General features: G+C 42.8%; 1 protein-coding gene across 1 annotated transcript in view; it reads right to left on the bottom strand.

Moving 5' to 3' along the window:
* Window positions 1-8,099: 8,099 nt before the first annotated feature.
* DGCR2 (DiGeorge syndrome critical region gene 2) overlaps window positions 8,100-25,905 on the bottom strand; it is a 32,566-nt gene continuing 14,760 nt past the window's right edge. Inside the window, exons 4-11 of the mRNA XM_009085234.1 lie at window positions 21,430-21,555; window positions 18,160-18,370; window positions 17,806-17,882; window positions 15,361-15,537; window positions 14,111-14,314; window positions 10,010-10,162; window positions 9,324-9,560; window positions 8,100-8,555 (exon numbers count right to left, since the gene is read on the bottom strand). Of these exons, the coding sequence (XP_009083482.1) occupies window positions 8,314-8,555; window positions 9,324-9,560; window positions 10,010-10,162; window positions 14,111-14,314; window positions 15,361-15,537; window positions 17,806-17,882; window positions 18,160-18,370; window positions 21,430-21,555 (1,427 nt within the window). The 3' untranslated portion in view covers window positions 8,100-8,313. The remainder of the gene's footprint in view (window positions 8,556-9,323; window positions 9,561-10,009; window positions 10,163-14,110; window positions 14,315-15,360; window positions 15,538-17,805; window positions 17,883-18,159; window positions 18,371-21,429; window positions 21,556-25,905) is intronic.

Below are 25,905 nucleotides of genomic sequence, written 5' to 3'. Positions count from 1 at the left end.
AGCGCTGCCTGCCCCGCTCCCCGGCGAGGGGGTGCCCCCCGGTACCATCCCACTCTCTATTCCCAAAGCTGGGGTTTGGCAGTATCCCTGCTGCACCCCATCCCACCCCTGTGCAGAGTGTGGGGGCCGCAGATGGGCTTCAGGTGGCTGACATTAGGCATAAGGAGCTGAGGACACCAGCTCTACCCCGTCTCCTCCCTCCCCACTTCTGGCAGACACAGCCAGCTTTGGCAACTACCGAGACAGCAGCAGGTCCTGCATCTCCCGTGCCTGAGCGTGGTGGCTCTCACCTGATGAGGGGCAGGTGGTGACATGCCATGGGAACCCACAGACCAAGCCCAGCTCATCCCTGCAAACAGAGGCCCATCCCCTGGCAAAGTCCAACAAGCACTACCTGGGGCCCCATCCTCAGGGCCCAGGTGGCCTCCACAGCCACACTATAGGGGACCCTCAGCCCCTACGGTCACCAAGGAACTGCACACTGGTGGGGCAGGATTCAGCCCTTTCCTCTCCAGCAGGCACAAGGCTGCAGCAGCTCAGGCACTCACAGCCACAGGGCTCTGACTGGTGAGGGCAGGGGAACGGCACAGGGACACAAGCCTTGTGCACCCACCCAGACAGTACTGGAGCCAAGTGCAGGCATCCCGTGCTGGTGGACAAGGCTGTTCATCTCCTCAGCGTGGAGTGAGCACATGCTGTCCCCATTGCACCTGTCCAGGCAGGCCCACGGGAGCCAGGATGTCATCAGGGGAGTTGTGCTCTCTCAGCAGGCAGGTAGGAAGGTGAGAAGAAAGGAGCATGATGTTGTCACATTCTCTTAAAATATCCCTGATATCCTCAGACAGCAGTGGAAAGGAGGCCATGGGGCCCAGCCTTCAGCTCCCCTCACCGGCACTTGGCCCCGGCCAAGAGCAGTGCCGAGTCTCTGCCAGGATGAACAAACCCGGCAGCAGTGTGAGGACAGCAGGAAGGAGCCTCCTGCTGCCTGCTTGGCCAGGGATGGGCTCTGGCTCAGCAGAGCTGCTTGGCTGCCATGTGCTATAAGGGAACAACACATCCAGTGGGGCTTGTACCTTCATTCCCCTCAGGCAGTGCCAGTCCCAGGCAGGTGCCTGGGCAGGACCGAGCTCCATTTGGGCACTGGTGTGGGGTGCAGAGGGCAGTAGTGCAGGTGTCCTCTGAGCTGCTCTGGATCCATGCCATGGCTGACACTTGGACCCTGCTCTAAGGGTGAAGTAATCTGCAGAGGGCTGTGATCATCCTTCCGGAGTGAGCCACAAAGGGTGGGCAGGTGAGGCAGAGGGTTGCACCAGGTCTGCAGCCTGCTGTCAGTTGCTGTTGGTAAAGAGAGGAACTGCTCCAGCACCTGTGGTACTGAGACCTGCCTCAAAGACCTGAGCCCACCAAGTGGCACCTCTTCTACCTGCCCATGGCAGAACAGCCTGTATTGCCAGGCAGAGAGAGAAACCCAAGAACCCTGAGGTCAGGAGCTGATGAGACCCAATGCCCCACGCCTATTGATCCCCAGGACACTTTTTTAGGTTTTCAGGCTTCTCTAGTAGTGATTTCTAGGAAGGAGGGCAAGAGCAGAGTGGGATTGAGCAAGTCCCTGACAAGAGGCAGCTGCACAGCAAGGAAGCAGAGGGGTCTGCAAGGCATGTGGAAAGGCAGTGGCAGCACCGAAGTGCTGTGCCATACCCTGCTCCCACCCACCCTCACTGCCATGCTCCCCAGGGTGCATCGCTGATTGCTGGCACCCATGCCAGGCAGGAGCAACCTCCAGTTTCTATAGGAACCAGATCAAACCTTGATGATGTGGTGGTAGTGGTGAGCTTACAGCAGCTCTGTGCTATCCTCACAGGGAGACACCACGTCCATCAGTCTGTCATCACAGAGCCGGGAGGCAGGTGAGGTCCCTGCAGACACACGTAGTCACAGCATGAAGGGCAAGAGCCATGATATGGGAAAAATACCACCGAAAAATAAAAATAGTTACTTAAGCTGCTGCCATTGATCAGTTGTGGGCACAGTGCCACCCAGCTGGGAACCCCCACCACGTGCACTGTCAGCAAGCACTGACTGCCAGCACACAGAGGAGGTGCCAAGAACGGCTCCTGGAGGTAAATCCTGCACTGTCGCCTGGGAGCTTAGCCGGGGACCCAGGCTGACAGGGACAGTGACAAGACGAAGACTTCAGCCACCAAAGCATGGTTCACATCACCCAAGAATGGGTGCACAAGGGGTTGTGGGCATCCAGAGAAGCAAGTGCTGTGGGAAGGTGAAGTTCATGGACAATAAGTGCTCCATCCACTTCTGATTTTGCATAAGGATATTTGGTCCCCATAACAAGCTGCTGCTAGCCCAGGCAGAAAGCCGGGAGCAGGGCTGGGAGTGCAGCAGGAGGCTGCTGCCGGCGCCGGCACAAAGGAGGCACTGTGGCCGGCAGATGCGCGCTGGCCACACACTGCTGCACAGCCCCTTCATTCATCCCACGCTGCCACCGCGCCGGGATCAGCGACATCTCCCTCCCCACGGCCTGGCACCCCCGGGGTCACTGCCAGCACACAGCCCCTACGCGTGTCTGACACGCGCCTTCCAGGCCCTGGCACTCGCCCAGGGGCTGAGCGCCCCGGACACACTGCGCTGAGCACAGCTGCTCGTCACCCTCCCAGGAAAACACGTTTTAAGCTGGTAAGAGCTTAGAGCAGAAGGCTGATCAGCAATGCCGTGCCACAGCACCCAATGGTCAGCGCTGCGCCCCGCAGATGTGCATCCCCAAGGAGTGGTCGGGAGCCCCTGGAGGAAACAACGAGGGGCAGGAGGGAAGGACAAGTTGTACCTATCTACACAGGACCTAGCAACGCCAGCAGAGGCCTACGGCGACTCTGCCAGCCTACGCCCCTCCAAGCACTCGTGACATCGCGCAGCTGCTATGGAGAGGTGTTTGTCTCCCCAAACAAGCAGCGAAGGAAGAGCTGTGTCCCATCTCCCTCAGCTGAATCAGCATCCTGCGGATATGGAGCCCTGGAGCCACTCTGGTTCAAGTCCAGCAGCGACTGAGGCGGCTGCGGCGGCAGTTGCAGTCTGCAGGCATGGGGGAGTGGAGTCCTCCGTGACCCTCGCATGGCTTTCCTCCTGCAGCCACGAGCAGGACACGGGACAGCCTGACAGTGCCGCAGAGACTCGTTCCACAGCGCTCACAGCAAACACTGCGAGCCAAGCACGGAGGTGGGAGTCCGGATCACCTCTCCCTCCAGCACAACCACCTGCCCTGGGACTCAGCATCTTCCCACAGGTTTGGGGAGGGCAGCAAGAATAAGTTGCACTTCACTTTCTTGGGTATAAGCCCAAGACTTTCTTAAAATTACACTAACACTTGTAAACTCCACTGGAATTAATACACACAGGGACTTCAGCAGACTCTGTGCGCAAAGTTTAATGGATCTATGGCTCTTTTTGCAACATCACAGCTCAGAAGCATTGATTTAACACTACTTTCCTTCACAACACTGGGGACCCACATCTATGCAGAAATCAAGATACGCTGGAACAGGACATTTCTCTTACAGAACACAATTTATTTGGCATTTGGATGAAATGTTTCTCACAGCATCTTGGAAAAAAAAAAAGAATTATTAGTGTCAACCCCAAAGAATTTAAAACAAAAAACCAGTGTCACAGGGACTCAATTATTATAGTATCAAATTTAAATTCTACATGGTATTTCACAGAATATCAAAACCTTTTATACACTGCCACAGTTAAGTCCAGTCACAAACCAGCTACACAGGAGAAGCCTGCAAGTGCAGTGCTGGCTAAAATGATTTTCCAGAGGAAGGTAAAAAGCAGTGTCTCATTCTCTCACGGCCTCCCAGGCACCCTCAGCCCAACACACAGGGTATGGCGCAGCACGGCCACACACGCAGCCTGCGAGCACAGCACCTCTGCTGGCATCAGCTCCGACCCACTCAACACTCAAGGTGCACATACTGGAAAATTAAAGCTATGTGGTACTGTAACAGGCAGGTAATGCTGACTGTTGTTAGGGGAAGCTCATCTTTATCACTGAAAGCGAATATTCCAAAGAAACACCTATTTCACTTTGGGACTGGGGAACATTGGAAGCAAATGTATGAACTTTGACTCACTTTTCTACACTCAACTACTCTAATTTCAGAGTCCAGCACCCAGCTTACAAAGGGAAATTTAGAACAAATTTCTGTATATTACATGTTCCTTAGCTAGGGAGAAAAACAGACGTTTCAGCAACTGAAAAGAGATGCATGTTACGGATTGTACGAGGCAAAATTAAAACATCAGTGCTTTGCCACTGTGAAGTCACATCTGAAAGATAAAGACATCTTTAAAAACATCTTCAAACTCAATTAACATGAGATGGGAAAAGAATGGTAATAGTTACGGTCACAAAAGACATTTTCTTCCCAAGTGAAACTTGGGAGATGCATGAACAGGCCATCACCCCACGACACATGTGGAGGCAGAGCACCCACCAACTGTAAGATTCAGCCTTCAGAAAATAATGTCCACCTACTTCATTCCTTTTCTAGATCAGCATTCTGCCATGCATGGGTAAAGGAACAGTCTGAGGCTCAAACTAAACAGGACTGAACATTACACAGACAAGCTCTTTGTACATCTGAATGACAGTGTTGATCTAGCACAGAACAAAACCCACTGCCCCTCTAATGTTTTAACTCTACAACTCACCTAGTACAGAATCAGAGGCTGCTGTGAGACTGTCTATGGGCATCACTGAGAAACAAGTATCTGGGGCTGCTCTTAAGGAATGGCAGAGACCTCAATATGGCACCACAGTACATTGCAAGGAGGGGGAATCTGAGGAGCAGCTTTGTCTGTGGCCACAACGGGACGTGCGAACCCTGAGCGCAACCGAGTGCTGGGACTTTACACCAACTGTGGTCAAGGACATCCCGAGAGAAATGCACTCTCAGCTCACACACACTGCTGGGAATCGTGGCAATGCCATCTCCCCACTGGGTCTGGAAGGACATTTAGGATGAAACAATAGTTAAGAAAAACATCCAGAGATATCAATGGGGTGGGATATAAAAAAAACCCTAAAAATCAATGCACAAAGTAACTTCAGATCTCATCAATCTAATGGCAATCAAAACAGAAAGGTCTTCCCTGGGCAAGCATCAATCCTCTGTAATTGGTGCTCAGGACAAACTGCCTTCCAGTCTCCTTGCCAAGGGCAAGGAAGGTTTGCTATGGAGTCCACTGCTGTCAAGAAAACTCTTCCCCAGTTGGTCCAGAAGTCTGTGTAGTTGGGATGTTTTTCTGCTACAAAGTCTCTTACTCCAAGAGAAAATCTACATGAAAAAGGGAAAAAATATTACAATTTTATTGCCAATTTAGAAGCTCACCAAGAGGTAAATGAACTGTACTTAGTGAGCTGCTCCATTCAAGGCAGAATTTCCCTTGTTTACAGTAAAGATGAAAGATAGAGGAAAATAGAGAAAATAGCAGCCTCCTGCCAATATGCAAGTGGGAAAGGCTCAGAAGCAACAGGGAAAATATCACACTGAGGCTTCTACAAAGAAGCCTCCATTTGGAATAGCTACAACCAGGAGCCACCATGAAGTTGCCAGTTGTAACAGAGCTTATTTGCAAATAAAATTCACCACAGAACCAAAAGAAAAACAATAGCAAAAAATATTGAACAGATTCCTGCAGTGTTAGAAGTGTGAGGTAAGGTATCTGTTCACCTCAGCCAAAAACCACAGCTTCAGAGACCGAACCAAGCCAAAAGGCCTTTTGTTATTGCGCTAGGATACTACAAAGAACAAATATTCCATCTGGCTTCAAAATAAATTGGAAATTCTCTATTTTGCAATGTTAACAATATTTTTCAGGAACAGATTGTAGTAGAATGGACTTTGCATCCTACTTAAGTGTACACTACCAGAGTCTGTCCTATAGCAGTGTAGCCAGCTTGAGAGAAGTGTTAACCCTAAGAGCCTAGTTTCTATCTCAGTGCTTAGCTTCACCTAGCCAGATGCAGCACAAAGGTTACTGTCTACAGTATGTATAGATATATATATCCCACCCAGAAACACACACACACGCATTCGTACCTATAAATCTAAAGAAAAATCAGTACATACAATGTATAAAACGTATGAATGTGCTAAAAAATGCACAAAACCCGCTTTATTTTCATACTTCAGAAATGCTCAATAATTTGTATGCATGGTTCTGACTACTGCTATCCATCCACTTCATTAGACCAGGACTTGGAACTCGGAGGAGGAGATGGCAAGAGATCCCACAGGGTGGAGAAATGCTCCTCTCGTTTCGTACCACTGCTGTTGGAACCAGTCAAACCAGAGAGTAGGACGCAGGTGGCGGAACAGCTCCAGGAGGAGAAGCTTCCTAACAGTGCTTCCTCCCACTCGTGTGCCAGCAGCACCCCAGAACTGTGATTCACGCTCTTCAGTGGAGGCAAGATTGTTATCAAGTGTCTGAATGTCAGGACACCAGATACAATCTCAGTAACGAAACTCACAGTTTTCTGTGCAAAAGGAGTTGAATTGTCAAGACCAATCCCCAAGTACAGTATAAGCCTATAGGCAAGACAGGGAATAGAAAGTAGCAGCATATTCCATGGGGAAAGTCAGCTGCACTAGGAAACCACAACAGTGGGTTAGGATTTGTCATTACTAGAAAAATAGATCACATACACACCCCCATGTAGCATTTGCTTCCTGTCCCTCTAGGCTTGTACCCTTCATAAGGTAACAGGAGAGCACTCACAAGGAGCATTCTTTACAAATTCTTTAAAATTAATCTCATCTGCTGTTACAGTAAGTCAAGGAGAAGCAGAGGCAAGGGAAAGATGGGAAGAAAGGGTAAATTATTCATACACCAAAATCCAAACTTAAATTTAAAACCACCTGTAAAGATTATTTTACACTCATTATCAAAACCAACAGTGCTTGACTTTGGGTTTCGTGAGGGAGTGAATGAATCTTTGCCACCTGTAAATTAACTTAGTTTAAAGAGTTCAATACAAGGGGGAAATTTAAGATGACATATCAGACTGATGCAAACTGCTTTATTGATTTAAGTACACTAACCTCATTATAACCCCTCATGGGACCTGGATAAATGGTTTGGGGGGCACAGGGGAAATCTCTAGAACAAGGTGGGCAATTTATGGGACTCAGATAAAGAACAAGTGTCCAATTAAACATCAGGTATAGTACACATGTTGATCACAGTTTTTAAGTGGTATTTGTAGAACTGTAAAGAAGTGAAATGGAGGGGAGGGAACACACATGCTATATAATAGCACGCAATAAGAAAAGCAAGAACAATGGTCTTTAATCCAGGCCAGTCTTGTGCAACTGTTCACTGTAAAGGAGCTAAACTAGAAAGAAAAATACCTCAATCTTCCTCATGGGATTATAACAAACAGGACCTTCGTACAGTGAACTCAGACCGCAACAAATTTAATTGCTCCCCATCTCTTCCCTAACGCATGTGAGGATTCTACCAAAGGGACATTACACAAACCCAGCTTTCTTCACAGGCCATAAGTTTACCCAACGATGAGATTTTGCAGCTACCAACAACAAATAACTGTAATTGCAAATCCTGGTTTTCTTAGTACCCACTTGTCACACATTGTGTAGACCATTCATCCTCCAGTCCCTATGGTGCTCTGAAACAAGGCAGATCAAAACCTGTGAACGTTTTACACTGTGCAGCTCTTGGTGGTACATGTTTTAGCTCCTCAGTGCTCCCACTCTGTAAAACAGACCCCCAGTCCCTTCCCCTGCAGTTCCATCTTCTCTGCCTTTTCCAAGTATAGCACTGAAGCAAGAGAAAGCAATTGAATGAACAGTGACTGCCCCCACCCTCCTTTTCCATTGTCTGTTCCCTGGGTCCAGTGGTATCCAGCCAAATCCAAGCAGCTTTTTTTCTGATGTAGATTCTGATTCCTCTCAGGTTAAGGAAAAAAAAAAACCAAAAAAAAACCCAACTACCCATACTTTTCACCTCCTTAGAAGTCAAAGGAATTCTCTGCACTCTTTTCCATCACTGACAAAAAAGAGCAGTTACACAATCCATATTTACAGGACAAATTGATTAGTGAATGAATAACAACAGCCAAAAAACAAGAGGCACAAATCTAATCTAGAACATAAAAGCGGTGTTCGGAAAACAAAGTGGAAATTCCTTCTGGAGTTCAAACCACGGATTAGTGTTTGTCTGTGCAAACAGTTGCTAAAACTCTCTCTGACCGGTGAGCAGCGATTCACTCCTCTATACAATGGTATTGAGGGAACAGTGGCTGTGACGGCTGCCCGTAAGAGTTTCTGCCGGTGTGTTTTCATTCAGCGGTGTGTCAGGAGGGACAAGAAAGGTGCTGCTGTCAGCAGAGTCTTCCAGCTCCACTGGAGAAGGACCAACTGAGGGAGGAAGCGATCCCTCTGTAAGCTGTGGGGATATATCACAGTTTCCTAGTGATGGAGGACTGCTTTGCACAGCCTGAGAAAGAACTCCATCTGCAAAGGACCAAAAACAAGCAGAAACAGAATGTGAAGTATATCATTTCACAGTCCCAAACAGATTTACTATCTGTATTTCTGGAAGCTCTGAGTTTTTCCTGGTTCTGCGCTAATGCACAAGATGACACTGTAAAACAGGAAAACTGTGTAGCAAAAATAAAACTTTGATATATAAATAAGATGCTTGCACTAATCAGGCTCACTTATCTTGTGAAATATGCTGCTATAAAATCCCATATTGGAATGATTTTTACAGTATGTAAATATCACAGCTGCAAAACAGAAGAGCAGTGGGTGAATCATTAGGAAGTGGTATTTTTGGTCAATTTTTGGGAGGTGTAGGTGGGGGAAGCAGGGAGGAGAGAAGGCACTGGATACATTTTATTCAAACTCTCTTGTACTTGAAATTTGTTCAACTTCTTAATACCAGTCTCTATAGACCTATCTTCAAAAGGCCAGAAATGGTATCAGCATGGTGGAAAAAAGGTAACCACATAATCCAAAGATAAGACTTGAAAATAGGTAAGGTCTAAGAGGTAAATTGCTTGCAGACTGGATTCCGCTTCTAATTTAGCTGATCCAAAGATTCTTTGAGAAAAACCAAACAATGATACATTTTAACAAAAGACTTGTCCATCACAGAAACTGGAGGTGTAAAATGTATTTTTCCATCACAATCAACAAACCACATGATTATACCTCCAAAAAATTTATCCTCTAGCCAAAATGTAAAGAGGAAGAAAAGATAAATTATTGCCTACATACCTGGAGTGGAACGAAGTATGCTGTCTGGATTCACAGAAGCCTCATAAGGAGGAGGTGGGTCATCTGGACGTTGAATACCTGGATACTTGTAAGCAGTATAGGGTGGAGGCGGATCGTGGAAATGAAATGCCCCACCTTCCCCATCGTCTGAAAGATGCAGTGGAGTAAGGCCAGTTCCAAAACCATCAGGACCATAGTCAAAACCAGGCATCCTGCGGCCCAAGTTAAAATGGTGCACTGTTTCAAGAGAAGAAAAAGAAAAGTAGTGACTTTATCCCATGCTTTCTTCTTCAGTTTAAGTCAGATCTCAACACCTTTTTCCACTTTTCACACCCAAGGAACTCAGGTCTCCCAAAGACCTAAAAAAAGTCTACATAACCCATACAAGTCAACTTGCTGCAGTTACACAACAATAATCAGGTCCACTTGCTCCCAGCCAGTTTGTCCTGTATCACATCTAAATTTGACTCTAACCTCCTCAAACTACAGACATCATTCACACAGAAGATATTTCAGACCTGGATCAATACAAATAAAAAATATTTTTCCATTATCAGCTAGAAAAGTTCAGGTTTGAAGAACCTAGCAAGTCACACACACACACCATGGTCTTGCTTGACACTGCATTTCTCAGCTGTACATCAAATATAATATGCACAAAGCACAGGATGAGTGTTGATACTTACAGTTTGCTCCAATCAGAGACTCTATGCGCTCTCTCCGCCTCTGGCGTAGCCGGTGGACCATGAAAAGCAGCAGAGAGAGGATGAGGAAGGACGAGATGCAGCTCACAATCAGACGCATTCCACCAGCCATTGAGTCAAACAAACTGTTGCCATCTGTTATGTAACACAAAAAAAGCAGCCTGTTATTTCTGTTCAAGACTCATTTTTCTTGATGTTCTTCTGTCAGTAACAGAGATAAATGCAGAGTGGAGATTCATTAGCCTGGTTTAACACTTCTACATATATATAATATATAAGAAAATTATGAATCATCAAGTGATTTATCATTTTATGGCAAGAAGATCTAAAAGTTTCTAAGAATATCTTTCTTAGCAAAGGGAACAAAACATTGAAGGCTTCAAGTCTTCTAAATTGGAAAAAAAGGAAAGGTTAACAGCATTTTGCACATCCACGTTTTTCCCTGGCACAGCTGATGTCATACTAAACAGGAAAGCAAGCCAGAAAGCTATGGGAAAGGCCTGAGAACTGGCATACCTACACACTGTGAGACTTCTGGACATCTTACCTTTTGTATTTCCAACAACAAAAATCTCTAAATGTTTTAATTATCACCAAGATATGGTCATCTAAATTCCATGTGTTATCAGCTAGCATCATTAAGTGATATGAACTAAAAATACCTTAAAAAGGTTAATCAACATGATAATCATATTTCGAGAACTGAAGAGATTAAGGAGAACAGTAATTAAGTCTTTTTGTAGAGTCATACAGAAAGAAAGTGTCAGAACAAGAAACAGACTCAGGATCTTAGGATTTTGAGAGCTCTATCCCACTGCTAACCAGATTCACATTTGGAAGGCTGTTGTGAGCAAAGTACCACTGTTCCCCCAGTACCAGGCATGAGAAATATTAATTTTTCACAAGACAACTAATCACACTGCAGTAGCATGCACACATGAAGAAAAATGACCTAAAGATGACTGCTGTGTTCTTTGCACCAACTTCCCTTAAAGAGCTCTGAATGAGAAACACACCCAGGTTAGGTGTGGATAACAAACATGAGGTGGCTGCACAACCTGGTCACCTACAGCTGCAGGGCACAAGCACTACCAGATATGACCCCTTTTCCCAGCCACTGCAGAACCACCACATTTCCCAGAGTGACCAGTCAGATCCTGGCCACCTCTCCTTCCCCACACCCACTCCAGCTGCAAGAGCTCTTGCCATACTTTTCCTTTCACTAACAATAGCTACAGTTTTATCAAAGATACCTTATAAAAGAAGGCTAAAAGCCTCACAAAAATTCTGAGTACTGACTTGTTACACATGCTAGTTACAGAAAAATCTACCTAATTTATACATGGTTGCAGTACATGGCTAACAGACTAGCATTTATTATATAAGGCACTCTTGTCAAGAAGAAAGTCATTTAATAGTGCACCATGCATATAGCTTGAACATTACACCCTCTCAAATCCGGCTGTGCAGTACAAAAGCCTCTGTGCTGTCAAACCTTTTAGCAACTATGGCTGTCAGAGCTCCAACGGATGCAGTCACACACCTACCAAGCAACACACCCTCCTAAAAGCCACAGACCTGCCCTTGTTCCTCCTCCATCTTCTGGCAACACTGACTTCATGATCATTGTAAATTATTTAAGGCCATTAACAGCACTAAAGTGACTTCAGTAAAATATACATATAGGCAAGCATGATGCAACCTTGTAGGCAGAAAGCCTGACTTCCACATACTTCCTTTAGGCCATCTACTCCTGCAATTCTTAGACATTCTGGGGAGTCATGAGCCTCCACCACACTCCTTGCGGCCTGTGAGAGCTCCTATCATTCAGTCTGTTTGTCTGGATTAACTATTCTCAAGTGAAGTCCTAGATTAAACAAAACATAAATTCAAAAAAGACAGACCCAGCTTGTACAGAACAAGGTTTAGTTATATTTCCAAGCCACATAAATACAAGCAGTTTATTTCAGAAAAGCTGTTTTTACACTCAATACAGCACTAGTACCCTGTAACTGCACCAGTTTAGCTACTAGAAAAGCTTCTGCACATCAACTCTTTTGAAGTATTTTATTTCTTCTGTTACCTTCCCCCAAATAAGAGTCGCAGGTCTGTCTAAACAGGAGCCACAACAGAAAAATTATTATCTACCACATCCATGGAACAGCAATAGACAGACTACCTTGGTTCCAGCATTAGTACACAAAAGATATTCCTCTGCTATTTATCTTCAAATAAATGAGAAGCATTCTTCAAGAGATTATAGCTGTGATTGCTCAGCTTACTCCTACCACTGAACAACTCCCCTACTACCAAGTCCTTGAGTAATATTCGTTATCCACTTGTAATCATTGCTCACCCACTCACACAGCAAGAGCTGATTACCTGCCAACCCAACAGCAGGATTTATTTCCCCCAGGTCTCTCCTTGGGTGATTAATTTACTTACTGTTGGTTAGTAAACCATTTTCTTTCCTTTGCAGAGCTTAGGGAAGATATATGAAAGAATTGGACAAAGATAAATACATGCTGATTAAAGAGAAGTAATTCATTAATTTTGTCATCTGGAATAGTAATTTATAAACACCCAGAAGGAAAACTGAAATGTTTGATTTGAAATTTTCAGTATTTATCACTAGCTGAAGCAACTTCATTATGAAGGAAGTTGGAATACTGTGCTTGATAATTCTTCTCTCAAAAACCAAGTTACTGAAAAAACAAAACCAGAACACTTCAAGCAAGAGTATGATGAAACAGCCTCATTTAACACCAGAACAGAAGGAAGAGCTTAAGGATGTGGTAAAATACACTCTTCAAATCAGTATTCATGAAATAGTTAAGACCCACAGCAATAGGCAAGGATTAAAGAACACAGCACGAGGTTATCCCAGGTTATCTTATCCTGTCTGCTGGATGATGCTTTGCTGACACTGTTTCTGAAGATTAAAAAAAGTGAAGCCTAAGTCTTAACTCAGCTGATAAGAGTGGGAGGAAGACTCCTGCTTTTTCCCCACTCTTTCACCGAATGACCTGCAACAAACATCTGTTAAGCTTAGCCTCCAGAACAAATGTGAATGACACAAGGAGAAGCCAGTTTCCTTTTAATGATTAACTTCTCTAGTTAAGACAAATAAGAAAGACTGCAAATTTGGAAGCCAGTAAGCACATCTTCATTTGTAACAGACTGAAATAAAAGGCCCTGATGGGAACAGTTGACCTACTATGTTTTCTACAGGAGTTCAGAACAGTATTATTTTAGTACACTCGGATAAGATTAGGTTCTTTTAAAATACCAAAAAAACCCAGTATCACAAAATGGCTCAGGCCGAAAGGAACATCCTGAGATCATCTAGTCCAAACCCTGCTCAAGTAGCATCAGCTAGAGCAGGTTGCCCAGGTCAGAGTCCAGCCAGGCACTGAATATCCTCACAGAAGGAGATTCTACAAGCAATCTGCTCCAGTATTTGACCACTCTCACAATAAATTTCAAGTAAGCTACATTTCTTTTCTGAAGTTCCTTTACAGAAAAATAACCCCCCCAAAAACCTGTACCCCTAAATGGTGGTTGAAAACAGTTCACAGTCAACTGAAAACTTTACTGATCCAAAACAAAGAGCTGCACTGAGATACCAAATCAAATAAACAAAGTTGTATGCGCTGCTGATTACTGAAACTCTATATAAAACCTCTGCTTCCCACGTGATCCCTGCATGCAAACTCCCACACACAAATGCTCATGCCCAGAAAAAGATGCTTAATTAGCACTCAAAAAAAGTATTTTCTTTTCATGACAACTAAGCATGACATAGGAATTGTGCAGGACACTATTAAAACCCCATAGGACTGTCAATCTCCATACAGAAAATAAGCTACTGCTTCCCCTTTTTAAGTCACATCAAGGATAACAGACATTTACTAGCCACATTCTGACGTGTTTCCTTTCCAGTGATTTGAGACCGTTCCTCAGTGTGGCTGTACCCAGCAATGTCAAGGCACTGCAAGGACATCACTTCAAACAAAGCTATATCCAAGGCTATCCAAGTTGATAACTAATTTTATTAACAAAACTGTAGCTGTCAACTCTTACCTGGGTCTAAACAGGTAAATTTGCAGCACTCCTTAGGGTCCTTGCGATACTGTTGACACCCCTGAGGCCGTTCACACAAAGCAGCTACACACATTTCAGGCTCACCGTTGTGACATGTGCAGCTCAAACAGGGATCATTCCCTTTTGGAGTGAAATAGTAGCCTTCATCAACAATGTTGTCTTTGATATCAACACAAGTTTGGCCTAGAACAGAAACACATATCAGTATTGATGGAATCTAGTTTATTCTGTTGCATTAAGTGGTTTGTGAACCTAAGCAGACCCCTGGTTAAAATCCATGCCTGCACATTAAAGCAACTTTGAAAAGGGATCTCCAAGGAGCAGGGAAGATAACGGATAGTTGTGAGGCACACAGGGATGATTTACTGCTCAAAACTGGTAAGGTGAGTTTTACGTATCTAATGGAACTGACACCCTCTCCAAGACACAGGAAAGCAAGTGGTCTGAGAAGTTTAAGCTTCACTGTCAATGCCTGTTGCAGCTTCCTCCCTTTCTCCTAGTACTTAGAACAGTGGACAGAAGGCACCTAACCTTCCTCCACTGGGCAGGGATCAAGATGCTGCTAGGACAACAATAGTACTATTGCTTGGCTTGCTTTTGAGGACTGGTCTGTAGGGAGTGCCCTTCAGGTTTGGCCCAGAGAAGATGCAGCTTTTCCTTTCTCCCACCAACCTAAAGGTAGGTACGGAAACCAGAGAGAAGGAACACAGTCCTGGGACCTATCAGCTGAAGAACTGCTCAGGGAGTATGGCCTGTACCCTACACCCTATGCACAGGTCAGCTGGGAGTGTCCACAGGGAGAGCAGCCTGGAAGTTCTTGCAGAAATGCAAGTTACAGAATAAAAGCCTTTTCCCCTCTAGTTCTAATAATTGGCTGGAAAGAATTTAATAGAATTTGCTATATTCTCATAAGTGTTTTCTCATTTTAATGTGAAATTAATAATTTAAGAATGATGATTCTTTTGCAAAAAAAACCTTTTTTTTTTTCCAAGTATACTTTATTTTGGTGTGGATACTACTGCTTAATTTTTAGTGAAATTCTGTACTGTGTGACAGCCACATATTATGATGCTCTTACTTATTAAAATCAAGTACAAATGTAACTCTACCTTTTTGTTTTTTAATTCACTGAACAAAAGTTAGAAAGGATAACAAACCAATATCCACATATTTGTTACATGCATACTTAAACATGCAACACATTTAACACTGAACTGAAACCAACTTACTCCTTTTGCAGAGGAATGAAGACTTCTCATAGCAGTTTTCAGCATACCAGCTGTGTAAATCACGGTGCCGGAGGGTAGGAAAATGGAAACACTGAAGCTGGGCACAAAGAACGTTTTCCTTTTCAGACATAGCCGTACCAAAAATAGGGTCAGGGGGTAAAAACACTTTTGAAGAGCCTAGAATGAGATGCATTGGTATAAGCAGCCTGTGGGTATGCAAAGCTTTAGAAAGGCTCTGTAACATCACCCACTTCACGCACATCAACTCCACTACCAGGCTACAGTCCTCTGTCTCCAGCTTCCATTAGCAGCACTGCTCCAGGGGAAGGCAAATAGCCATGAGGGAAGGAGTGATTCACAGAGAAAAGAGGCTGCTGTTTCCAAAGTACTGTCAAGGGACTGATATTCTGGTATCTCCACAAGTGCTGCTTTTCCAGAGTCCCATGGGGTTTATCTGACAATAGTTATGCACCTCTTCAAACAACTGCTGAGTTCAGCCACACTTGTTACTAGTGGAGTAAGAACCCATACACCAATCTTGTGCCTAGCACTCCAAGCACCTACTAGTGCTTCCAAAGATGTGTGTACATCCACCTGCACGGCAGTTCCTCACGTCTCCTGCTGTTCACTCAGACTGCAGAGCAGTGCTGTGCAGAGAACAATGCTGCTTCTGCAGCTACAATGGTGCCATTGACTGCTTGGTCCTTTCACCTCACCTAACTGCTAAGGAACAGCACTGTGATGGGTTCCAAACAGTGCAAGAAGTTTTGAGGGCTTATGCTCCACACATGTGCAAATTTCCAAGCTACAGAACCCTAAATCACCTTTCAAACATGTATGAGGAATTCAGCCTGCCTCAATACAAGTTAATGAAGCCTAAGAAGAGCTTTGCGGAAGAAAGTACTAAATGCTACTATGTACAACTATGTACTTTATTGCGCAGAGGCATCCCTTTATTAAATATAAAGCTTGAAAACAAAAGAATATATGGTATTGAGAAAGTTTAAATATATAGCACATCAAATTAAATAAAAATTATGATAAAGCTATCATGATTTTTCTGTGATTTCTGCCTCCCTGGGTGCGACACACTGTCAGCAGATGGCAGTGCAGTCAGCTTTCCAAACAGCAAAGAAAGATCCTTTTAAGGAGAATGTGTTTTTTCTTTGGGCTTCACAGGAGAAACCTACCTACATAAATTGTTTTGCCCAGACCAGAAATCCCTATTATGAGAAAGAGCTGGACTTTCCTTCCTCCCTCCCTTTCCCCTGCTGTCCAAAGACATCTTTAGGTGCTTTACTTTAAGGAACTAATGAAAACATTCCTGCCTTCACAAGAAGGAACAGGTCAAACATTCCTGCCTTCACAAGAAGGAACTCTCTGAACCTCTGAATATTCAGACCACTGTTCACTTAAATCACAAAAGAAAGCATAATTTTGACCATGGCAGCACAGTAAACAAGTACTATCTTTAAAAAGCTATGCAGGGTTCTACTGCTTCTCACATATCAAAGGAAATATTTTTCAAGACCCAAAAGGTTTAGCAAAATTCTGTTAATAATTATGTATCTGTACCTAACAGACAGTTTTCCTTCCAGATTTACCATGGATATTGAAAATTGTGTACGAGAAAAAAAACCCTATTCAGATTAGTTTTCAAATGCTACACTGAAATTCACAGTGCTGATGCTTAAAAAAGCCCCAACCACCACTGTTTTAAATTTTCCATTACCTAAGCCAGTACAGCAATTAGACATGCCACTGTTACACATAAAAATTCAGATAATGACTTTGAGATTACCTAATCCCTCAACTGAATTAGTTAAAAATAAAAAGTGTAGAAACATAACTTTGCATTTGCAGCAGAGGGAGCCCCTTGCTTTGCAATTGAAAGAGTTCAGTCAGTGATGCCTATCAGATTAATGTTCAGTTTTTCGTATAAACTGAGATATATTTCTGGAATTATGCAAATCTTGACACGGTTTAAAGTAAACTATCTGCAGTACTTAAATTCTTCAAAATCCAAGATTATTTTTTAAGTATATAAATTCTACCAGTAATCTTAGCTAAAACCCTCAAACATCCTACACTAGCCTGTGCAAATACTAGAATCAGGAATCAGTTCATCTACACATTCACTACAAAGAACAAGAAACTACAGAGTAGTTTCCTTTTCCTCATCTTAATCAAGGGGAAAGCCCAAATAAACTGAAACATGTTCTTTCCACAAGATGTCAATGTGAAAAACCATGCAACTTCTTAAACTTCAGAAGAAGATGTGTAATGAGTACTCAACTCTTCCATTTCCATACTGTAAAACAAAGCAGTTCCCCTACACTATTTCAACACTATCACTGGAAGAAGTTATGCTGTTCTTGTAAATTCTATTAATGGTTTAAAAGAGTTTCCATGGGTTACTGAACTAAGCAATAATTTGAGGCCTACCTTTGTAAGCTACTTCCCAGTGACCTTCTAGAGAGTGATTTCGATTGGTGATTACATATTGATATCCAACCCAGAACCTACAAGAAAAATTAGGTTAGATTCAAACATACCTGCACACTGCTGAGACAACCTGAAGATAAAAAGACTCTGCTGAACTGTAGCCTGTTAATGTTAATTAAAACATAAAATACAGATGGCCCCTGCCAAACAGCCACCCAGCATGCTCATACTGGTTATTCACCTGAAGTCAATTTTACCATTAGGTTTACCACACAAACTGAACAACCAGCATTTGTATCACACAGAAATCATTCTCAGGTAATAAAAGACCTTGGTCCTTTCCTTCCTACTCACCTACGCTGGTCCTTCCTTACAAATGCTTTTTCTTCCAGGTCCCACTCCTGTGTCAGGATGAACCTTAGCTCCTGGTCCACAGTGAAGGTGGCAAGGGATCCATTCACCCGCTGACATGTCTGCATGGCATCCCAGTAGTTCTCCCCATTTAAATACACTCTGTAACAGCTGGCTGTGCCCTCATAGTGGTGCCATCCTGTTGGGCACTTTCCTAGGAAACATGAAGAATAGAAGGGAAACCATTCCCCCCAAATTAGGATCTTTAAGGTAATGCATCCTAAACATTTTATGACAATGCAATGAATAATCACTTGGATGTGTACACACAATATACTGTGTACACTTCACCGCCACAGAAGGAGGTGCACACAATACAGATCACTGAAGACTTACTTTACTACAGTTTCTGATAAATGTTAATTTTTATAAATATTATTTAAAAGATGCAACTCCTAGTACAGTTTCATCGCACTGTGACAGTCTTTCAAGTCTTTAAGATTGTTCATCTACTGTGGAAGATATTTCCCTGCACACATTTATAAATCAAATCAATTTGATCAATCCAAGTCAAAACAAGCAGCAAGAAGCAGGAAGAAAAAAAAAGAGAAGTGGCTCATGTAATGACAGTGTCTTTCTATTAGGTGGTTAGCAACCCATCCAACTTGCTGTGAAGTTTTCAACCTACCATTGCAGTCTCAGCAGTATTCACATAATCCTGCTCCCATAGTCAATCACTAAAGGCAAGGGGGGTTCTGGGGAAAACCTTGGTTGCTTTGGAAAAACATCACTGTAAAGTGGATCTTCAGGAAGTAAGAAGGTGATGGGTGTAAACTGCCATCTCTGCTTTCACTCAATTAACTCCACCAAAGGTACTTGAAACAAAAGCCTCAAGGCATTTCTGGATGAAACAGGCCCATGAGCTTTTGACTGACATTATTGGAGGTATTGGGTGACTAAGAGTATCACAGAGACAGGTGGATGAAATTTAAAACACATGAAATACGATTTTAGCATCTGCATTTGCAATATTAATTTTGCACACCTAAGAAAGAAACCTTAAATTCTGAAACTGTTTTATGTTCTTCACATGCCATCACAGCTCTGTTCTCAAGCTTCTTCATTCCCTTCAGAAACAGCAATCTTTATCATCAAATAATCATATACAAACTTAGTTTTGAAGCCCATTAATTAAATATCTTTCCTCGGTCTCCATTTATATAGGATCTTTTAAGATCTACTGTTCACATCACTAAGATGGGGCAAAATACAGTACCAATCAGACTGCAGAGCCTATTAGATATTGCTGTATCCATTTCTAAATTCCTTTATTGTCCTTTATAAATTTTACTAACGATTTAGCTACTAGAATCCATGATAAATCTAAATACCAATCACTTGTCTTTTTCAGAAGATCAGAGTCCAAAGCAATTATTTCCACATTCCAGGTGGTCCCATGTCTTTCCTCCATGTTCTCTTCTTACTCTATCCCATCCCTCCCTTCGAGGCTAATTAGTGCAGCCTCATATTCCTAAATTGCTGGATGATCCCTGGAGCAAAGAGGGAACCAAGATAAGAGGGAGAAGGAAGGGGAGACATAGATGTTTCGGGCCTGGAGAGATTTAGAGGCAGCAGTCACTGCGGGTCCAGAGAAGAGCAATGAGGCTGGTGAAGGGACTCGAGCACAAGTGCCATGAGGAGAGGCTAAGGGAATTGGGATTGTTTAGCCTGGAGAAGAGGAGGCTCAGGGGACACCTTATCACCCTCTACAACTACCTGAAAGGAAATTGTAGTCAGGTGGGGGTTGGTCTCTTCTCCCAGGCAACCAGCAGTAGGACAAGAGGGCACAGACTCAAGCTCTGCCAGGGGAGGTTTAGGTTGGATATTACAAAGAGATTTTTTACAGAGAGAGTAGTCAGGCATTGGAATGGGCTGCTCGGGGAGGTGGTGGATTCACCATCCCTGGAAGTTTTCAAGATGAGACTGGATGCGGCACTTAGTGCCACGGTCTAGTAACAATGGTAGGGTTAGACTTGATGATCTCTGAGGTCACTTCCAAGCTGGTTGATTCTATGATTCTATGATCAGTAGCAAGGACACCTGCAGGACATTCATAATGCTTTGGATAAGGCTGGGACCAGGAGGATGACTGTAGCACTAGCAGTGCTGCAGGTGAGTGGGTAGGATGACACTGAAGTGATATTTTTGAAGATTCCTAACTTAATATAGAAATGAATGTCTGCACATCACTTTGGGCTGGTTAAACTCTATTACCTTCAGTAACATCTACTAATGCTTACATTCTTGGGTTCTTAACGTTTTTCTTTTTAAGGTTAATCCCTTGTTTCGAGATTGTTTCTCAGTGCTCATCTCCATGTTTCTCAAAGATTTCTACCCACCACCATGCCAGTCTTCCTGCTTAGGATCCTGCTAATTTTGCTGCCTACAGTGCATCCTGCAGCATCTCCAACATGTAGTGCTCAATATTAGAATATGCCATTTATCACAGGACACTAAATGGTAAAGTAATTTCACAGTCAAGATGACTATTTTTTTATTACTTTAAAGACCAATCTATTTTAAGTTTTAGAATCTGTTTTTAATCCTAATGGTACAGTAGCAGTATTTACACTGGTTTTCAGAGCAACAGGAGTATCATGATGAAACCCATTCAAGTGCAACTGACTTCCTTGACAGACTTAAAGAAGCAAATGAAGAATTTAAGTTCCCCACTCCCTAAAGAATGTTCTTCCTATTAAAAAGGATATAAAACAACATCAGAGACCCACTCAATTAGCTAATATTAGTGCAATGTCTTTCAGATTCTCTTCAAAATTACTTCAATCAAGAGCAATCAATCCTGGTTTCCCCCACACTTTCCAGGGGAACAATCCTCCATGCAAGCTCACATCAAGAGACAAGGACTAGATTATTCTACCAGCTGCAGGCTGAAACCATCACTTAAACCATGGGCTTAGTTTTCTGTAATTGCAATGAATTATAATTGAAAATTGCAACTCTGGTTTCACAAGAACAGGATTACTAGTGAAGCAGAATTCTTTGCATGTATTGGTCTGTTACATGAACCATGCAATACTGCAGGACATATATAAAAAATGCACCAATGCCTTAAAATAGCACTGCACATCAATAATGCCTGGACAAAAAGCTATGCAAAATAAAAGACTATTATAAATTTTTCATTAAAATATAGCCTAAATTTCTAAATTCCTTAGGAGAAGAAAGGCCCAGACTTCTCAGTCTGCAACTTACTGCTAAATCGGACAGGCTGTGCCACGTTGACAGTGTGGAAGCGAGTTGTCTCTCCTCCTCTCCCTCGACTGTGCCTGGAGTCCACATTCTCCTTCCCATGGTAAGTTCGCTGTTCCCCTGTCAAGCCTGGGGACCAGAAGTAATAGTCAGTACTTGCAAAAGATGCAAGCAAAGGCAGATTTCATTTTATTAAATTTCCTCTGGGTTTTAATTCAAGACATATGTGATATGTGACGTAGTCAGGTGAACAAAGACAGTAGATCCCTGCAATAACAGCTTGGCCAGTTTATACTGTAGGTAACAAACAGCTTCAATTGAAAAGAACCAACAAGCTGCTACACAAGTTGTGCAAAGTAAACTAGATATTTTGGCAGATTCTCAACAGGCTGCAGTTGTACACAGGACTTGATGCTCATCGTGTCAAGTGCTGCAGCAAATGCATCATCCCCAGTGCATTTTATCTGTTCCTGTTTACAGAACTATCCACCCTTCAGCTGCTGCGCTCCTCAGCTGTGCATTCAAGGACATAAAACAACTTCTCCAATTCTTTTCTAACACATTCTCTAAGATCTAGGACAAAATTACAACTGGGAAAGGAAACCTATCTTCAGCCAGAAGAACGAGGTTTTCTATTCACTCTCCAGCTACTTAAAGGAAATGTTAGTTCATTACCTCTGAAAGAAAAAAAACCCATACACATCCTCATCTCACTGTCAGGGCTAACAGGTGTACATGGCAACTGGATTCAAGAACTTAGGAAGAACACAGTGCAAGATGCTATTCAAGAAAAGAGGCTGGGAGGCTCCACATGCCTACTAGGAGTAAATAAGGAACACACAGTTCATGTGGAGATGCTGCAGGATGCACTGCAGCCAGCAAAACTAGCAGGATCCTAAGCAGGAAGACGCATGGTGGCGGGTAGAAACCTTTGAGAAACGTGGAGATGAGCACCGAGAAACAAATCTCGAAAAAAGGGATTAACTTTAAAAAGAAAAACATTAAGAACCCAAGAATGTAAGCATTAGTAGATGTTACTGAAGTTAACAGAGCTTAACCAGCCCAAAGTGACGTGCAGACATTCATTTCTATATTAAAAAACTAGCTTATTTTCCTTGAAAGCTGATTAGCTCTTTTTAGCCTCACTAAACCAAATAAACCAGTCATGATCCCAATTAAAGAGAAGCTACAGAGTCTTCTTCAATAGGTTTAACTACATCTGTTTGAAATATATATGAAACCATGTCAATAAACCTTTCTCTTTTCAGACTATCTTTAGAAAGCAAGAGGCCTGAAGCAATTTCATGATAATTTAAATCCTGAGTCGGACGCTGTTCCATATATTACTTGAGAAAAGACCTCCAGAAGACCCAACATGAAACAGTGCACTCCTCAGAACAAATCTTAGCACCGATGAGCAAAAAAATCACTAACTGGAGCCTAGGAACAGCAGAGTCGCTTCACCTTCATCTGGCTCCAGCATACAGAGTTTGCCCTGGGTTAATGGGATAAGCAAGGGATATTTAATTATCACATTATCCTAGGAATTACATGTCTACAGAGATCACTCATTAAGAAACAGCACAGGACATTCACATGGCCTTACAGAAATAGTGATTGTAGTGTTCAATATTAGAATATGCCATTTATCACAGGACACTAAATGGTAAAGTAATTTCACAGTGAAGATGACCATTTTTTCTTACTTTAAAGGCCAATTTGTTTTAAGTTTTAGAATCTGTTTTTAATCCTAGTGGTACAGTAGCAGTATTTACACTATGATTTTCAGAGCAATACTGAGACACAAAAAAAGCAAATCTTCAATTATAGCAAGACTTTAAAAATAACACTAACTAATGTGGAATGCTTTGTCAAAGATGAACTGAGCTCAGCATGGGAAGCTCTATTTTTCCCATGGCATTAAATGGTAACAGCTAAACCCAAAGAACCAGTAAGAACCAAACATATGAAGAATTAGTTCCCTTTCAGAAGTGAGAGCAGATGCAACACCATATGGCTGACCCTCCACGGCTAAACAGAACGCCCACGAGGACTTAACAATTTATCTCCCCCGGGAATAAAATAGAAGTTCACAGGTTTTAACACGCAAGGTTAAGAAAGGGTTACTTGCGCTAACATCTTAAATTGACAACATTTATGCCAGATGCTTTGAAAAATAGCTACACAGATCCCACAAGAAGTGAGTTCAACCAGTCCGCACCCAGGAAGCAGGACACTCATTCCTTCCTCAGCATCTGCCCCTGTCAGCAGACTCACTGCTGAAACCAGGACTGAAGTGGCAGAAAGAAGCCACCACAAGTCACTTCAAGCCCAGCACTGTCAGCTGCTTAATAAACTGGTGCTCTTCAAATATTAAATTGCTTCTATTTGACCTGAATTTCTGTCTCCAAGAAAAGCAAGGATGTCAACTTTTTCCAGGGCAATAAAGAGATGCTAACAAGTCTCTAAGTTACTTGACTGCCATGAAAAGCTGGTGCACATTCTGATGGCAAAGGTGTAATTGGACTGATTTTCTATTGTACTTTTACAGTACAATGGAAGAATTTCCTATGTGCTTTGCTGTTTCTGCTTCCTTCATACAAATACTTTTAACTTTAAAAAGCACCATGGACTAAGCTTTAAGATGAAAACTTAACCATGTTTGAGTGTTTCAGAAAGCAAATGCCATCCTTTTCACTGCTTATATGCATACTGAAGATTCTGAAAGCTATCGAATTTTGAAAGATCCATTATTTTCCAAGACATTTATTCTTCTAGATGCTACAACCACAGGCAGCAACAGCAACAGTAGTATTTTTACTAAACAAGGCAGATGGAGATCTGTTTCCTTTCACTTCATATAATTACACCAGAAATATAGTTTTCTTATTACTGGGGAAAAGGAAAAAATGGGTTAAAGGAAAATTCATAGAGCACTATTTCTTTTCTGCCTTTGAATAGTATAGCGCGGTGGACATAAGCATTCGTCAATCTTTCCCAATGGCTCAAGTTATGATTAGTATTCACCCAGCTCCTTTCAATTTAGAGTTGCTATCTAATTCACTCTAGCACAATTACAGTCTAAGTATAGGGCTATACATTAAGAAAGTTGCCCAACAGTGCTGATTTTGTGGTTATTTTCAGTTGTTTAAAACTTGAAGCTACCAATTCAAATGGAAGTTTGCCATACTGATGGCTCCTACTACCTTTCATATTGATAAACCTCTTCAGATCTGAATGAAAACAGCTCAACAATTGTTCAGGCCAAAAATTAAGATATTGGAAATTTTTCTTACTTTTCTAACTAACGATTAGCTGAATATGTGCTGTCACAGCCCTGATAATTCCTAGAAAAAGCTTTGTGGCATGCATGCGAGTTTTGCTATTCCTCTTGGGGACATGGGAAAAAAAAAGGAGGGGACAAATGCAGTCAAGTTCAGTCTGACAGAAACATGAGCTTGCCCATCATTCAGAGAGGTTGGAAGGAATTCAGCCACATTGTCCATACTCCTCCATGTGTATCCACAGAGATTACTCTGCAGCACTTATCCACAGGATCTCAGCAATACTTCCTTTGCACATGATGTCTCATTAGGGGAAAGTCAAGCACACAAGCAGAGCAGAAAGCCCTTTTTTCATCCCACTCAGTGTGTCCATCATTTGGACCAAGCAAAAGGAAGCAAAAGGCCAAGTAGTGCAAATGGAACAAGAGCTAAGTAGCTGAGACCACACAGAAGTGAGAGCTGGCACCAACTGAGACGGGAACAGGCCAGAACGTAGCGTGCTGAGCAGCACTACATGGGGAGACAAACATGACACCAAATGGAAAACTGTGCTCAGAAGAGCAAAAAGAGAAACTGCAATCTGCCACGCACACCAAGGTCTGCGTGCACCAAAAACAGGGCAGGCAGACAGATGACACTGACTGTAATACAGACAGGCCCTCCTACAGTCAGGACTAATAAAAGGGGGAACATTGGACTTTGAGGAGCTGAATTAGTTTCCAGAGTTACTGTGTCACAGATGTCAAGTCACTCAAGCCAAAGCCTTCACGAGGATGGATGTATTATGTCCAACTGTGTCAAAATTAAACTGCTTGTGAAGCAACCAGGTCTTGTCTTATTTTATTTGTTCCAACATTTGAGTTGCTCCTGTTAAAATATACATACTCTCAAAATTTACATTAAAAGCTGCCTTGCCCCCTAAGCTTCAAATTTTCTGTCCTACGTATTACCCTACTAAAAACTCGGAAAGCTGCTAATTGCATCTGGTAATTTGAGAGGTGAGAGAACTTAAAGAATAAGTCCAGTTTTGTGCCTAAGTATTTGGAAATACAGATAGGAAGTTCCCAGAGGAGTGACTCTTCTCAGATCAAGCAACTGATAACATACACTTTGTGTTATCAATTGTATTATGTCAGGACATCAAAACCATTCAAGAATAGCATCCTGCTGTGTGAGTGCTATTCCAGGTAACACA

Source organism: Acanthisitta chloris, unplaced genomic scaffold (assembly GCF_000695815.1).
Source record: "Acanthisitta chloris isolate BGI_N310 unplaced genomic scaffold, ASM69581v1 scaffold11252, whole genome shotgun sequence".
NCBI classification, from domain to species: domain Eukaryota; kingdom Metazoa; phylum Chordata; class Aves; order Passeriformes; family Acanthisittidae; genus Acanthisitta; species Acanthisitta chloris.
This window is presented reverse-complemented; position numbering and strand designations above follow the sequence as displayed.